The 15,660-nt window shown below is 37.8% G+C and overlaps 4 protein-coding genes across 4 annotated transcripts in view; 2 read left to right on the plus strand and 2 right to left on the minus strand.

The window, feature by feature from the left end:
- The window catches only part of LOC106062964 (uncharacterized), a 113,552-nt gene that overhangs the window by 56,087 nt on the left and 41,805 nt on the right, over positions 1 to 15,660 (minus strand). The gene's annotated exons all lie outside the window — the stretch shown is intronic.
- The window catches only part of LOC106075958 (uncharacterized), a 112,681-nt gene that overhangs the window by 47,151 nt on the left and 49,870 nt on the right, over positions 1 to 15,660 (plus strand). The window lies entirely within an intron of this gene.
- On the plus strand, positions 720 to 14,585 carry LOC106070688 (uncharacterized). Its single transcript, XM_056022245.1, has 3 exons — positions 720 to 755; positions 7,686 to 7,789; positions 12,884 to 14,585. Exon 3 carries the CDS (start codon positions 12,927 to 12,929, stop codon positions 14,070 to 14,072), a length of 1,146 nt encoding a protein of 381 aa, XP_055878220.1. The 5' UTR covers positions 720 to 755; positions 7,686 to 7,789; positions 12,884 to 12,926; the 3' UTR covers positions 14,073 to 14,585.
- On the minus strand, positions 2,477 to 6,713 carry LOC106075956 (adenosine receptor A2b-like). The gene is made up of 2 exons (XM_013236827.2): positions 6,577 to 6,713; positions 2,477 to 5,987 (listed from the first exon to the last, which is right to left on the minus strand). Exon 2 carries the CDS (start codon positions 5,708 to 5,710, stop codon positions 4,439 to 4,441), a length of 1,272 nt encoding a protein of 423 aa, XP_013092281.2. The 5' UTR covers positions 5,711 to 5,987; positions 6,577 to 6,713; the 3' UTR covers positions 2,477 to 4,438.

Raw genomic sequence — 15,660 nt, forward strand, 5'->3', positions numbered from 1 at the left:
CTGTATACGTGTCTCAGGATCTGGACGAATGTTTCAGGGATGCCATATTGACTAGCCCAACTAGCATCTGCTTTTCAATGATAGTGTAAGACAGTTAAGCATTCAGAAACAAGTCCAAGAAAGAGACATACTAACATATAGCACAAAACAAAGGCAGAAAGAAACATAACAAAACAAAAACAATCGGAAAAAAATGAAATAAGTTCAAGAAAATTAATTATAGATCAAGGGAGATGATCGCGAGGAAACTTTATTTCAAAAACAGAAGAGTTATCGGACCAAAGGGAACTATTTCACAAAATTACACTTCAATCTCAACAGAATTACATTTGGCAATGTCGAGGATGACCAGACATTGAGCGTCGCCAAGAATCAAAAACAAAAACTCCCAAAGAATCGATCGTCAACTGGTAATATCTCAACTGTAATCTACGGAAGAGGATCTTGAAAGCCACAGAGGTACTAGTCTACAACCCGTTCTCAAGAGGGAGCAATTATCCAATGCAGGTTTTAAAAAATGTTAAGCTCTGTAAGGGGCGGGCAATCGCTTCAGACTCAAATCAAGATGTCCCGCTTTGAATTATATATCTCATAACAGGAGCGTTTTTATTATTTTTTAAAATGAATTTTTTTTATGTTGACGGTACATTGATTTTTTAATGTGTGTCTTTTTGTTTATAAATACTTATTATAAGGATTCATTAAATCGTTACAGAAAGGGAAAGATGTGGCTATGTTTACGTCTATGAGACTATGTGAGTAGCGTCCCTTGTCAAACTCGTGTTATTTTTAGGATATCTGCTTCTTCTCATTGTGTTTATTTCTGGGTATTTTAATGAAAACTCATTTCTTTTCTGTTCCCATACCTAGTTATCGATTTGTAACATACACTCTCTGAATCTCTAACGCATGGAGATCTTTTAAGTCTAGCTTGTACAAAGCTTACTCTGTCTGTCTGGTAATACGTTTGAACATGTTTTTTCTCCCATGTTCCATCAGCGGATCAGGTTGAAACTTTGCAAAATTATTTATTGTGTAGGTCCTGTCACTATTAAGGTCATATCATTATCTAGGTAATGTTGTCAATAAAAAGGTCATGTTTTTTTAAGATCATGTCACTAATTTGGTGATGTCGCAACTAATAATTCGCGTCACTATTTAGCATATGTCATTATTTTAAGTAATGTCAATTTTTAAAAAAGTCGTGTCGTCATTTATTAGGTCATTACTAAAATCTTTTTTTTTCTCAATAATAAGGTCATGTCATTGTTAAGATCAGTCTGTCTATAATTAAGTCATGAAACTAGATCATGCCGTCAACAATAAGGTCATGACATTATCTAGGATCATGTAAATAATTAGGTAAGATCGTCCCTATTTCGGTCATGTTGTCAATAACAAGGTCATGCCGTCATTATTTAGGTCATGTCACTAATTAGATCATGCCACAGCTATGTAGGTCGTGTCAATATTAAGGCAAGGTTGTCACTATTTCGGTCATGTTGTCATTAACTAGGTCATGTCGTCACTGTGTAGGTCATGTCACTAATTCTGTTATGTCGTGCCAATCTATATACCTATTGTATTTCTTTTCCTTTTGACACTAACTCGGAGAGCGGAACCTGAACGTTAATCTAGACATCGACTTAAAAGATTTTTCTAGAAATGAAACAGTTGATGTATATCGCTGAGAAAAGAACCACTAGCTCGTAGGCCACACTGGGAAAACTCTGGTTTGACCGTAATCATTTTTCAAGTAAAAATTGAAATAAATTTAAATTTGGCTAGAGAACTAGATCTAGGTCTAGACTCTCTAGATACAACATCGGTTTTGAAAGGACTGTCGCGTTCGGAAATTTCCTAGTGTTAGGCATTATTGATTCTAGAGTTTAAAAAATTAATGTTCAGGAAAATTATAAGCACCGTCTTCTATGTCAAGATCAGTCTTGTCTGTGTTCCGTGGAACCCCCGGTGTTCCGCCAAGCCTGACTACATGTTCCAAGTACTTATGTACTAATTGACTAGTTGGCCTACACGTCAATTAATTTCTAAGTAAACGCTGCAAAAAAAAAATAAAAAAAAAATTGGTTAACATCAATTTGAACTGGTCTAGTTTCTGAATCTACTTTTAAACAAATATTTAAAAAAAAAAGATAAATGATCTCTGGTCGAGTCTTTCTAAAGAGATTCACACAATTTAAAAACAAGCTATCCAATTAGTTACTTCCGTTTCAGGCATGCCATTATGTTGCAATGACTCTAGAACTTGTCTTGACGCCATAGCAAATATTAGCCTTCAGCTTACCAATATTGTGCTAATATGAAAAAAATGCTTAATTTAGAATATGGTTTATTTTTTTTTTATTTAAACAGCAGAAAAGAATGCAACCCAAAAATAAAGTGTTCCGCTCAATTCTTCGTTTTGGGAAACACTGCTGTATACAATTATAAAGTTGACTTTATCGGAGTACTCATTTGTATTCACTGACATTTCAGAGTACATTTTTTAAAATGTTTTCCAATGTATTAGATTCCGATGCCATGGTGTTACATGCATTTCTAATTCGTGACAAAAAAGGCCGATTCTAGATACACATCCATGGTAACATCAGTCATTTTTGATCACCTAACTGCTGCAGCTTTTTCATCCTTTTTCCTATTTCTGTTGCAAACATTATTTGCGAGCCCACCCCTCTGACTCCTTTATATTATTTTGAAACGATATCGGAATAAATGATTATCTTAAAATAGATTTATACCGTAGAGAGGTAATGTAATTGTACAATGCGATGGTCTCCCTTTTAAAGATACACAGCTGAATAGAGCACAAGTAAGAAAACTTGGGATTGGTGAACACTATGTTTATGTTTAGATGAGGAAGTAGCTGAATAGATTTTTTACAGACAACACAATAAACTTTTAGGACAACACTTTCACCATTCTAACTACAAGCGAAAATTTAGAGTCAATGATGATAAAAACAGATACAAGAGAATGAAGTAATAACATCCAAGTCACAAAAGTAAACTTCACATGTAATGTTTGAGAGAGACTTGAAGAAACAAAACTTTTTATTTCTGGCATCCTCTACACATTGTCACAAGTAGTGCACTAGTGGAAGACACTGCAGACGAGAGCAATGAAATAATGGTATGAGTGCTGGGACAAGTTCCAAATAGACTGGAAAGGCTACAAGCAGAGGCGGCCATAGGGGGTGACGTAGGGCGTCCGACTATGCCCCGGCCTATAGTGGGCCCAGCGATAAAGATAACATTTTGTCACCATCAGCCCATCATGGCTGAGAGGTAAAGCGCTTGGCTTTCTAACCGGGTCTGGGGGTTCGAATCCTGGTGAAGATTAGGAGTTTTAATTTCCGGATCTTCGGGCGCCTCTGAGTCCACTCAGCTCTAATGGGTACCTGACATTAGTTGGGGAAAAGTAAAGGCGGTTGGTTGGTGTGCTGGCCACACGACACCCTCGTTAACCGTAGGCCACAAAAACAGATGGCCTTTAAATGATCTGCCCTATAGACCACAAGGTCTGAATGTCTGAAACGGGAACTTTACTTACTTTATCAGCCCTTCGTACTAATATCCGTGGCCCTGCTAAGGCCGCCTCTGATAGGAGCACAAAAGGCCGCGCCTCCCCAAGGCGAAGGTCTCCCAGGCCTGAGCAAGCTATTATAACTCAATGTAGGACGAGCCCCAGTGTCCTATTGGTTCATGGTTCATGCACGTAGTGTCAAACTTCGACTCGCGGTGTACCCGCCACGATGTGCAAGGGGAAACCTTGTCTGGTATTTTTGTTGCCAACGGAACTCAAGACAAGCGGATTTCCTTGTCGACTTGCCCCCAAAAACATTGTATCTGTTCCGGGCTTTAAAGGATTCGAGACTCTCCAGATCTTACTGCAATGAAATTTGATGATGATGACTGTCAAGGAATCTCCTTATAGGATGTTATCATTAGATACTAGAAACATACCCGGTGAATATATAGGCAGATGACAATAAAAAACAAATAGTACATAAAAGGAATATATTTTTTTTAAAAAGTAGTTAATACTAATTTAAATAAAATACTATGGTTTGTCCAAGATATTAATGGATATGTTAGAATAAAGGAAAAACAACTGTCTTTTATTCCTGCTTTATGCACATCTCCATTTATATACTTGGCTCCCCAACTTTACTTGTAAAAACGGGTTGAGTTTCTGTCCTGATCCCGTATAATTGATTTGCGTAGGTATTCCGTTGTCCTACTTAAAGCTATTAAGATATTACAACACAAGTTTACTCAGCTATACTCTGACTAGAAAAAACAAAGCGTCTGTTGAAAGTTATGTATATGGTGTTCAGTTCATTATTCTATAATGTCTTTATAAGGAATTTATCACAAAGCTTTTTATTCCCCCATTCTGACACAGTTAATTGTTTGTCTTAAACCCAAGTTCCATTCGTTCCACACTCTTGGCTTTCTTTTCCATTTTGTTTGGATATTAACGTCACACTTTTTTTGAGAACACTGTTCCTAGCGTTCAGGATTTGAATTTTCGAGGCACGTTCTTCCGAGATGCTTTGGAATTTTTCCGGTGCAAGAGTCTCTTCGGAGTAGTCAACTGGTGAAGATGCTGTGGTGAGACGTGGCTCTGTCGGGTAGTATACGCTGGCGTGGTTGGTCCGGTACAAATCCCTTAAGATGCTTTTCCACCTGCAGGGCACCGTCAAGAGCATGACTTTGTAAACCTCCCTGTACTCTGAGCGCAGCATGGAGTAGATAGGAGCGTTCACCAAGGAGTTACTGAAGTAAAAAAGCTGGGAGACGACCTGAAGAATTTCAAACACTTTCGGGGAGAACAGTTGGTAATACTTCAAGGGCGCCGTCAAAACGATGGGGAGCCAAAGCACGATGAATATGATCACGAGGAGGGACGTGATCTTCACCGAATAGATCCGCATTTTGAGTTGTCTGTTTTGTGCTGGCACCAGAGAGGCTCGCCGCTCCGAGAGCTTCATTTGCCTGTAAGAAATGGACAGGATGTGTGCGTACATGAGCGCGCAGGAGAGGACGATGAAGGAGACGCTGCCAAAGGACACCCACACGATGTAGTTATGGGGCAGCGTGCGGTAGAAGCTGCACCTGTGCGTCAGTGGGTAGAGCTGCGGGTCGTAGGTGTTCCAGCCCAGCATGGGGACGAACGCCACCACGATGACCACAGTCCAGAGCAAAACCAGCACCGCGATGCAGCGCTCCTCGGTCACCAGCGTGTGATAGTGCAGCGGGAACACCACGGCGACGTAGCGATCAACTGAGATGCAAAGGAGGGACCCTATCGACGACCCTGCTGCCATCTCCGCAGAAGCAAACCAAGTGAGACACGCGTACTTATTCTTGAAAATAGTCTCTCTGGTGTGGGGCAGGTAGGTCAAAATATACATAGGTATGCTAAATGAACCCATCAAAAAATCCGCCGCTGAAAGGCTAAGGAGGAGGTAGGACTGATTGTTCATTGAGCTCCCAGGGTACATCAAGGTCCCGCAAAAGACGAGGAAGCTACAGAAGGTAATGAGGGGACAGTACACCAAAGCAACACCAACGAAAACCTTGTGAGCTATCATGACGTCGGGGTCCAAAATGTGGGTCATGGATTCATTGTACGGTTTCGACCTACTTAGTAAATGTATGTCTAAAAACTCCATGACACCAGTCATGCAATCAAGAGGTCTATCATATTAATCCAAAGGTGTTTCTTGTAGTTTAAGTTATTAGGACAATGATAAATGGGGACAAACGAGGATAGTACATTGGATTTAAAAGATGCAAAGATATCCCTGCAACAAAAGTTACTAGGCATTAGGAAATGATGACTTAGATATGTTGTAGTGTAATCAGTTTATAAGATGAAGGTCTTAGGTTCCAGTCCAAACTGAAATCAGAATCTAGTTCGTGATGCCTTCATGTCATAGACCAGGCAGCATGTTGACACATCTGGGTAGACAAGAACAAACAAGAAGAGGTTACTTTGAAATACAACTACATTAGTCTCTATGTTCAAATCTAAGGAAAATTCACATGGCACATTGGTTTGACCTCATACCAGATAAGGAAATTCTACATGAACAGTATGAATGCCACAGTTAAAAAGGTCCTAAATTTCAATGGGCGTGACATGTAGTCCGCATCGCACGCCAGATAATCGCCTTTCCAAACGACTTCTGTACTGGGAGCTGTGTGTAGGAAAGCGCTCCCAAGGGTGTCAATTCGAGCGCTATAAAGACAAGGAGTGTGATATTGACATTTACGACTGAAAAGCACAAGGCCTGGATCGCTTCTCGTGGCGTGAAGCTGACAGTGTCGGAGTCACGTTATGAAGCAAGAACAGTGGCCAGCAACTGACCTAACCCGCCCATGCCACGTATGCGGCCGGCTTTTAAAAGCGAGGATTAGACTTTACAGTCATCTTCCAGTCCATTGGATATCATATGAGAAATGTGCTCATCTTCGATCATGTAGGAGGAGCTATATATGTTCAACTTCTAAAAGACTGAAATTCGAGTAGTTCTTGTTAAATACTTACTTGGAAGTGAGAGAAGAAACCCTAACTCTTTAATACTTCCAATTCTCCAATGACAGGACGCTCGAGCTTTGTCGGAGATTTTGCTCTGAAACATCAACAAAGCGGCAGCCATCTTGTTTTTAATTTTCGTTCAATACAGAAACATCGCAGTAATGAGTTTCAAACTGAATTCCCATTTCTTAGCTCTGTCGCAACTAGCACAAACTAATTTTATCTTTTAATTGGCTGCAGTGATCTTGTAATATAACGTCATTCACATTGTTTAGAACCTGAAAGTTATCTTGAAAATCCTCAATAAGCAAAGGCCTAATTTTGTTTTCAACGTCGTAGTCATAGTGTAGTAAGAATGTCCCGTCATCTTTGAGAGTGGTTTAACTCTTAAAGTGTTGAGCTTTTTTACAATGAGTGCATACAAAATGGAATTACAATTCTAGTGTGTAGAGGCTACACTCCCACACGCGTCTAAAGGGTTAAAGCTCTCTTTTTAGAAAGCCATATACTGCGAAGTGTCCTCTATGGAAATGAGGGCCAGCCCGCGTTAGTTGCGGCAAAATATGTGAGTCAAAGTCGGTTCTGCGCAGCTACATGAAATACTGAAAAAGCAAAAGGAAAGTTTCCCTTTCAGATTTTGCGATCTATTGGGCAGATGATGTGAAGGTCATCTGTTTCTATGGCCAAGGGTTAACAAGCAAGGTGTTTATGTGGCAAGCACAACGACCAACCGTATTTACTTTCCCTAACTAAAGTCAGGTACCCATTAGAGTTGGGTGGACTCAGGGGCGCCCTAAAAATCCCGAAATTCAAAATCCCAGTCTTCAATGAGATTCGAACCCAGGACCCTAAGTTCGGAAGCCGGGCGCTTAACCACTCTGCCACCGCGCCCCCCCCCCCACGTGAAATATCGAACTCTTATATAATTCTATTACTTGAAGAAAACCGCCTGATTATTATTATTATTATTATTATTATTATAATATTAGAAACGAACGAGTTTTCATTAGCCAGGGTCGAGTTTCGTTAAATAGAAACAAAAGTCAATGTAGTCCTTTTATCAAGAGAAACAAAATTCAATGTAGTAAAATTCAATGTAGTCCCTTTATCAATTTCAGCTGAGGAATTGTCTGGTGATGTGGCAGCTCAGCAGCAGTACCGCCCTCTGACAGGCAACGAGAACGTTCCTAGGAATCTAAAGGGCCTTGAAGGTAGTTGTGAGGTCAGTTATCCCCTTCGGTTGATATGACAATGGGGTATAGTGTTGTTTTAGATAACTTCCATAAACGCTTAATCTCCAAGCCTAGGTTCCCATATTTTCTTTGTTTTTCCATTTCAGTTTTTCTTATATCCTGAGACAGTGGTACGGCTATGTTATTAATGGTAGCGGTTTTTTCTTTTTTTTAATCAATAAACAGAACATCAGGGTGATTAAAATCTACCTTTAATATTATTGTTGTTATTATTATTATTATTTAAAAATGAACTTATATTCAATCTCCGACATAGCCAGTATTGAAATTAGTATTTCTGTAGAGTGTCCACTGAGGAATTTTCTGGTGATGCTGCAAATCTGCGGCAGTACCGCTCTCTGACAGGCAACGAGGATCTTCTAAGGAGATGTTTAAGGCCTGGAAGTTGTGACTATCTTCTCGGCTGACATAACAACAGCATATATTTTTTTAATTAAAGTTAACTTCTACACTCGTTACAGGGTTTGCGCATTCGTGTGAAGCAGCGTTAATCTTCGGAATTGAGAGCAGTCGTGTGAAGCACCGATAATCTTCGGAATTGAGAGCAGTCGTGTGAAGCACCGATAATCTTCGGAATTGAGAGCAGTCGTGTGAAGCATCGTTAATCTTCGGAATTGAGAGCAGTCGTGTGAAGCACCGATAATCTTCGGAATTGAGAGCAGTCGTGTGAAGCACCGATAATCTTCGGAATTGAGAGCAGTCGTGTAAAGCACCGATAATCTTCGGAATTGAGAGCAGTCGTGTGAAGCACGTTAATCTTCGGAATTGAGAGCAGTCGTGTGAAGCAATACACTCATAGTTACTGTTCGGAGTTATAGATATTGCCATTAATAGTCGCGCAGTCTCCAAACTTTAGTTTTTAGCGGCCCCCGTAAGGGGAAAAAGCCGCTATTAGGTTTGTGCAAAATGTCCGTCTGTCCGTCTGTCCGTCTGTCACACTCAGATCTCGAAAACTAGAAGAGATATGAAAAATATTATTTCATCATTAAATGCGGCTTGAAAAGTTTAGGTGCAACGGCTACTTTTGGTTTTCTAAAAGCAAACCGTTTAATTTATAAAATTAATTATGCAAGCGATTTTTTCATAAGAATACACCAATTCTAAAACAATTACGTAAATGTAAGGGAGGCAATGTTACAATATGCTAACAAAGATGGACAATTTTTGTGTATTTTCAGTATCACTAAGTCAAATATATTTTAAAAATGTACACGAAATGTTTACAACAAATATAAATAATAGTTAAAGATGTTTTTTCTGGTCAACTAGCTGCTAAAATTAAAAGAAAACATTTCTGTTTGTTTATAAAGGCATTTTGTATGTAAATATCACGCACATTTTTTTTAATGGACTTTTTATGCAGCGATTTTCGTGCAGTAGCGTAACGTCGCAACATGATCAGGTGCTAAACCAATTCCTTAAACTTTTTTAAAAAATCAGATTTTATTTATTTTTTGTTTAGTGCCCCCATCCAAATAAAAGAAGATTATTTTTGTGCGTTTTGTCTGTTGGTCGGTCTGTCCGTCACGATTAGATTAAAAAAACTAGAACTCTAAAAGCTATTGAAAATCTGTTTACACTTTAATGTTCCTCCCGTAACATCTCAATAGTTTTAAGTATCTAAAAATTGATTGTTCCGGATTTTTTTTTTTTTTGTGTGCAAAACTAATCAACCCCAAGAAATGTTTGTTTGCTCTTCTAATTTATATTACATTCAATTTCCACGCTTAAACGTTGCAAAAACACATTATCAATAATATGTTGTTCCGTTTTTTATGTAAATAGCATATTAATGCTAAATCAAAATCTCTATACTGACTTATATTTCATTAATGTAAAAATGTTCCGGAAATTTTTTATAAAACATGCCTAATGATTGTTTGAAATCGCATAATTTACTAATATTACACTTATATTATTTGACAATGCGTCACTATAATTTGGTTATCAATATCAAATTGTTCCGTATTTTCATCTTTAAACAAATTTTAAAAATATCGACAATATGTTGTTCAGGGCTTTAAAAAAAAGTAATTTACTAGAATTGATTACTGAAAATTACTTTTTAGACATTTTTTTTTCTTGCTAAAACATAACATAGAAGTTTTGTAATCGATAAAGAAAGTTCCGGATTTTGTTTCTTACAAATCGTCGCCAGAAATTTCCGAATTTTTTTAAAAATCTACTAACGCAAAATAATTGTTTGAACTCCCTCTTCTAATTAATTAACAAATAATCTTCTTATTTACGAAATAATGTTTCTACGGATTTTTATGAAAAATATTTTAACTCACTACTCTCTTACAGTACATTTAACTTTCTACCTAAAACATTATAAAATCTAATTATCGTTAATATTATGTTCCGATTTTTAAGGAAAACAGAATCCAAACACCAAAGTAAGGTATGAAAATCTCTCCACATGGCTGTAGTACATCTAATTTTTATACGAGACCATCCAAAAAATTTAATTAACGGTATTACATTTAACTGAAATTCTCTTTTTCTTTTACTATTTATACAAACATCCGGAACAATCTATTATATAAACTTTTCAATTGTGTTCATACCTAAAAATTATTGCGATGTTTTGAAACGTAAAATAAAGGTTAATCAATTTTTAATAACTTTTAGTTGTTTTTTTTAATATCAAGATGACGGACAGACCGACTGACAGACAAAACGCAAAAACAATGCGGCTTTGATCCTTTTTAAATAAATTCTATTAAAACTCAGTGCACCAATGTCTATGAACCCTCGTTAAATATCTCGTGTAAATAAAGACATTTTTTTTTATGGTACCGGTACTAGCCTATTGTGAGGTAATGGAATTTTTTTTCTTTGACGTCATATGAATGGACTCTTTAAATGTAATGTTAAAAGAACGCACTCGGTGCACCAATGTCTATGAACACTCGATAAATGGCTCGTAATGATAAAGGCGATTTTTAGTCTAGCTAGGCCGTGTGACGTAGTGTTTTTTTTTTCTTTTGACGTCATATGGAATGAATTCTTTAAAAGAAATGCTAAAAGAACGCACTCGGTGCACCAATGTCTATGAACACTCGATAAATGGCTCGTAATGATGAAGGCGATTTTTATTCTAGCTAGGCCGTGTGACGTAGTGTTTTTTTTTCCTTTGACGTCATATGGAATGAATTCTTTAAATGAAATGCTTAAAGAACGCACTCGGTGCACCAAAGTCTATGATCACTCGATAAATGGCTCGTAATGATGAAGGCGATTTTTAGTCTAGCTAGGCCGTGTGACGTAGTGTTTTTTTTCCCTCTGACGTTATATGGAATTAATTCTTCAAATGAAATGAAAAAAGAACTCGGTATAGTAATGTTTTTAAGCCTCGTTATGTGACTCGCGTTTAAAAAAGGAATGATATCTTGATTTAGATCTAATCTAGATTTTTTAAACTAGATCTAGATTTTTATTACAGTATATCTAGATCTGGATTTATATTCTAATTAAAATTATTCTAGATTCTAGACTAAAATAGACTAGATTAAGATGTAGAATTTCAATTTCTAAACTTAAAGTGTAAAAAAAAAGTGTAGATTTTCATTTCCAAACGTTTTGATCAATATTGTAATGTTTTAATATACTAAAACTAATCTACTATTTTTTATTTAATTTAAATTTAAATTTACGGCAAATGAATCTTTGAAACATTATTACTTTTGACCATCAAAATTAAATCACCTCTTGAATATTATTTGCGAATATGCAGATCCGACAGGGATCCGACTTCGACGGGGGCCGCCTCTGAGTTTGTGTAACACAAACTCTCTTTGTAATCTTGTTATGTTTTGTTCCTTTTTCACTTTTAATATTCGTATCTTATCTTATCTTATAAAATACAAACGTTACTTCAAAAAGAAGATGATTACTTCCTACGCGTCATGCATCTAGTCATGCATGTTAACCAATGACCCAAATTCTGCCAAGTCACTGGTTTTTCTGGCTGGCTCAGGCAACCCATTCCATGCTCCAATAGCACTAGGGAAGAAGAAGCATTTGTACATATTTGTCCTAGCATATGGAACGAGGAATGTGCCTTTATCTTTGTGTCTTTCTAAGAATTTTTATTGGATTTTGTTTTTTGTATTTGAAGATTATGGTTCAGTGTTTTATGTATGATTGCTAGTTTCTTATGGTGTGAAATAGGGGCACTGCTATGTCAGGGATGGTTGGGAATTTTCGTATCATGCCATTAAACAGTAAATCTTAGCGATTGAAACCCACCGTCTTGTCAGTCAAAATAGATCTATTCCAGCAAAGTAGGTATTGGTTTCACTCGAGAAACTCTAGTGACGAGTATTTGCTGTATGGAGATCTTTCTCAATCAGATCATGTGTCAAGGTCAGGTGTTGATGGATTAGTTTCGCAACTTGGTTATGGCGACCTATATTGGCGGAGTCAGACAAAGCTTGACACACTGTCATCATGATTTCGATTGTCTCACGGACATTTTGCACCTTCTGCATTTATCAATGACATCGAGTTTCAGGATGTTTTCTAATTTTTAGCCCAAAATAACTCGGTCCAGTATAGCGGTGATAAATCCTTCTGGTTCAGGGTGAAGGTGCCTAGCTTAAGACCATGCTAAGGAAGCAATCTTGTTAATCTTGTCGCAGTATAACAAACCTGGGAAAACCAATTCTGTATGACGCTAATGATGGTCTATCTGGCTCTATCATTTCTCATGCTATTTATTTCCTGTTATAATTCAATATTGCAATGAGTCTTTACGGTGAGCTGGTACAATCAAAATATATCATTTAATAAAGGAAGACAAAGTGGTTATCAAATGGTTTGAGAAGAGGCAACAAAAAAAAACACAATGTTAATAATTAGCTAATTATTTTGTAGCCATCTTATGACTGGTTAGGATTTTATAAGATCTTTCTCTCTATCTCTGTATCTCCTCCATCACTCTATCTCTCCTTGCAAATTCATCGTGCAGAGTTCTACTGAGTACATTGTCACTTTAGAAACATGATTTAATAGACATGAATTCTGAGCTCATTTTATTTAATGCTTCTTATCGACAGGAAGTACTGGTTGGCATTTGACACATACATCAACCTTTGAACTATGACGTCAACAATGGGTCCTGTGAACTATATTACGTCCGGACGGGAAATGTCTTTTCAACCTAACGTCTCAACAGCAAACAGCAGCACTGATCATTCTCAAGTAACACTCACAGGGTACATCTTTGACGAGAAGCTGATTGCTCAGTTTGACTTCTTTTTCAACTGCTTCTTTCTCCACTTCTTGTCCCTGATCGGCGTTGTCACCAACATCTTAAACATCTTTGTCCTGTGGAGGCACAGCTTCAGTGAGACCACAACGATCTGGTTGTTGTCTATGTCCGTCACCGACCTTATCACTTCCGTGGTCCATCCCTTGCGTAGAATCAACTGTATCGTTGACCAGTTCGACCCCGTGGCTGGGCTCACCAGCAGGGCCGTGTCTGTCGTGTATTTGGTCAACATACCAGACATTTTCATCTCTGCCAGCATGTTTATTACTACAGCGATCGCCGTAGAGAGACTTGTTGCAGTGTTGCTGCCGTTGAAAGTGTCCCAGATCTTCACACCATCACGAGTGATATGGACCATCGCCCTTCTTTACGCCTACACTGTCATCATGCTCGGCCCCACCTGGTTCTTTCTTAGCTACATTATCATCTTCGATCCCATATACAACGTCACGCGAGGTGGCTACATGCTCAGCCAGTTCTACGCCTCGGACTACGAGAACCTTACCAAATACGCTACTGGGAGCTTAACTCAGCTCTTCACCAGTGTGACTTTTATAACAATAGTGACATGCTCCGTCATTCTGTCTATAAAGCTGACTATTAGCAGAAGCAAAACTCTGGCCAAGATGACCTCCTGGAAGTCAGGGTCCAGGCAAGTCAGGGACATGAAGGTAGTGAAGATGTTGCTGACTGTTTGTCTGGTCAACGCAGGTATCTCCATCCCAACGGTCACTATACAATTCTTCCTCTTGTACTCCAACCTGTCCATACTGTCCGCAGGTAAATTTCACTACCTCCTTCGTAGCATCGTTAGCATCCTGTACCAGGTAAACGCCGATGTCAACTTTTTCATCTATGTCACAGTGAGCACAAAGTTTGCCAAAACTTTGAGAACAATGCTTCAATGCTTCAGACTCCGACCAAGTTTTAATATAGCAAAAGCAGATGTGCATGGCATGGAAATGGAAGAATAATACTTTCGTATTACATCTAATATCATATAAACCAACAAAAACACGAAAGGATAATAAAGAATCTATGATGACCTTTTATTTCTAGATTCTTGTTAGTGAACCCTATAGATGTTGAATAAAATGAAAATTAAAAGATAATTAGTTCCAGGGTTTAATTAATATACTGCAGTGCTGACTGTATGGCTGACCAGAGCCTAACTCTTTATTGGTTCTCTACAAACTCTGAAGCTATGATAAAACAATGTTAAAATGTATATGTCCTAATATTCTATTCCTTTTTTTTCCACTTATTAATACAAGTAAGTGAAATTTTACTAAAGCATTGAAACAGGATAGAGGGCGCCACACATTTTAAATCCGGTACTTTACCTCCGAGGTGAAAGTTCATAAATTCTTACTATTAAGAGTGTATTTATTGATGTATTAAAGAGTATTGTAGAGCCATTGGGTAGTATTTGAATGGCTGCTTGACAGGACTAGGTTCACCGCAGTCTTAAATTTGAGTTCTGATTTCATTCCACTCTGTAGAAGTTTTGGGCTCACTGATGCAGGTCGTTGGCTTGTAGCTCCAAACAGTTAGTTCAACTGAACCAATGTAGGCGTTATATATTTTTAATTAATAAAATTTAAATAACTTGAACAAACTCAATGTACTTTTTATTATAAAATACACAATTTTAACTTTAAATATAAATGTAATAGTAATGAAATACACAAATTCAACATGAGATATTAATCATATAGTAATGAAATGAAAAAATTTAAGTTTAATTTAACTTGAGATATAAATATAATAGTAATAAAAAATTGAATTTCATGATATTTTGGGCACCCCTGAGTCCACTCAACTCTAATGGGTACTTGACTTTAGTTGGGGAAAGTGAATGCGTTTGGTCGTTGTGCTGGCCACATGACACCCTGTTCATTAACCGTTGGCCATAGAAACAGATGACATGAACCGTTGGCCATAGAAACAGATGACCTTAATATCATCTGCCCCATTGATTGTAAGGTCCGAAAGGGAAACTTTTATTTTAACTCAAAACAAAAACACGTCTTCACTCTTGCACGTCTCTAGATCGTCTGCCGTTTCACTTTGCATTATGCTAGAACAGTGGTCTTCAACGGGGCGCTAGATGAACAACTCCCACCCCCTTTTATTTTGCTTATCCTAAACATCAAGTTCATTGATTGACAGGAGACCACGTTAAGTCAGGACGGACGTAATGTCAGCATGTTGACATTGAGGGAACTGGGTTTATTTACTTGGTAGTAAATCTTAATTAGGGGGCTGGACTTCAAGCCACACCACTACACGGGTAACCGTCACCCTGACTATATGTTTATGTAGCTGTGTAAGTATATCTCCAGAGGTAGAGATGAACAACTCCCACCCCTTTTTATTTGACTAGCATAACATTGAGTTCAAAGATATGTGACAATGCTATGTCTGGGTGGGCGCAATCTCAGCATATTGACACTTAGAGGAAATTATTTTGGTTACTAAATTGGTTGGTAGTAAATCTTTATTAGGGGGCTGGAACTCAAGCCACACCTCTAAACGGGTAACCGGGTTTGAGATTGTTTA

This window comes from Biomphalaria glabrata, chromosome 3 (genome assembly GCF_947242115.1).
Source record: "Biomphalaria glabrata chromosome 3, xgBioGlab47.1, whole genome shotgun sequence".
In the NCBI taxonomy this organism is placed as follows: domain Eukaryota; kingdom Metazoa; phylum Mollusca; class Gastropoda; family Planorbidae; genus Biomphalaria; species Biomphalaria glabrata.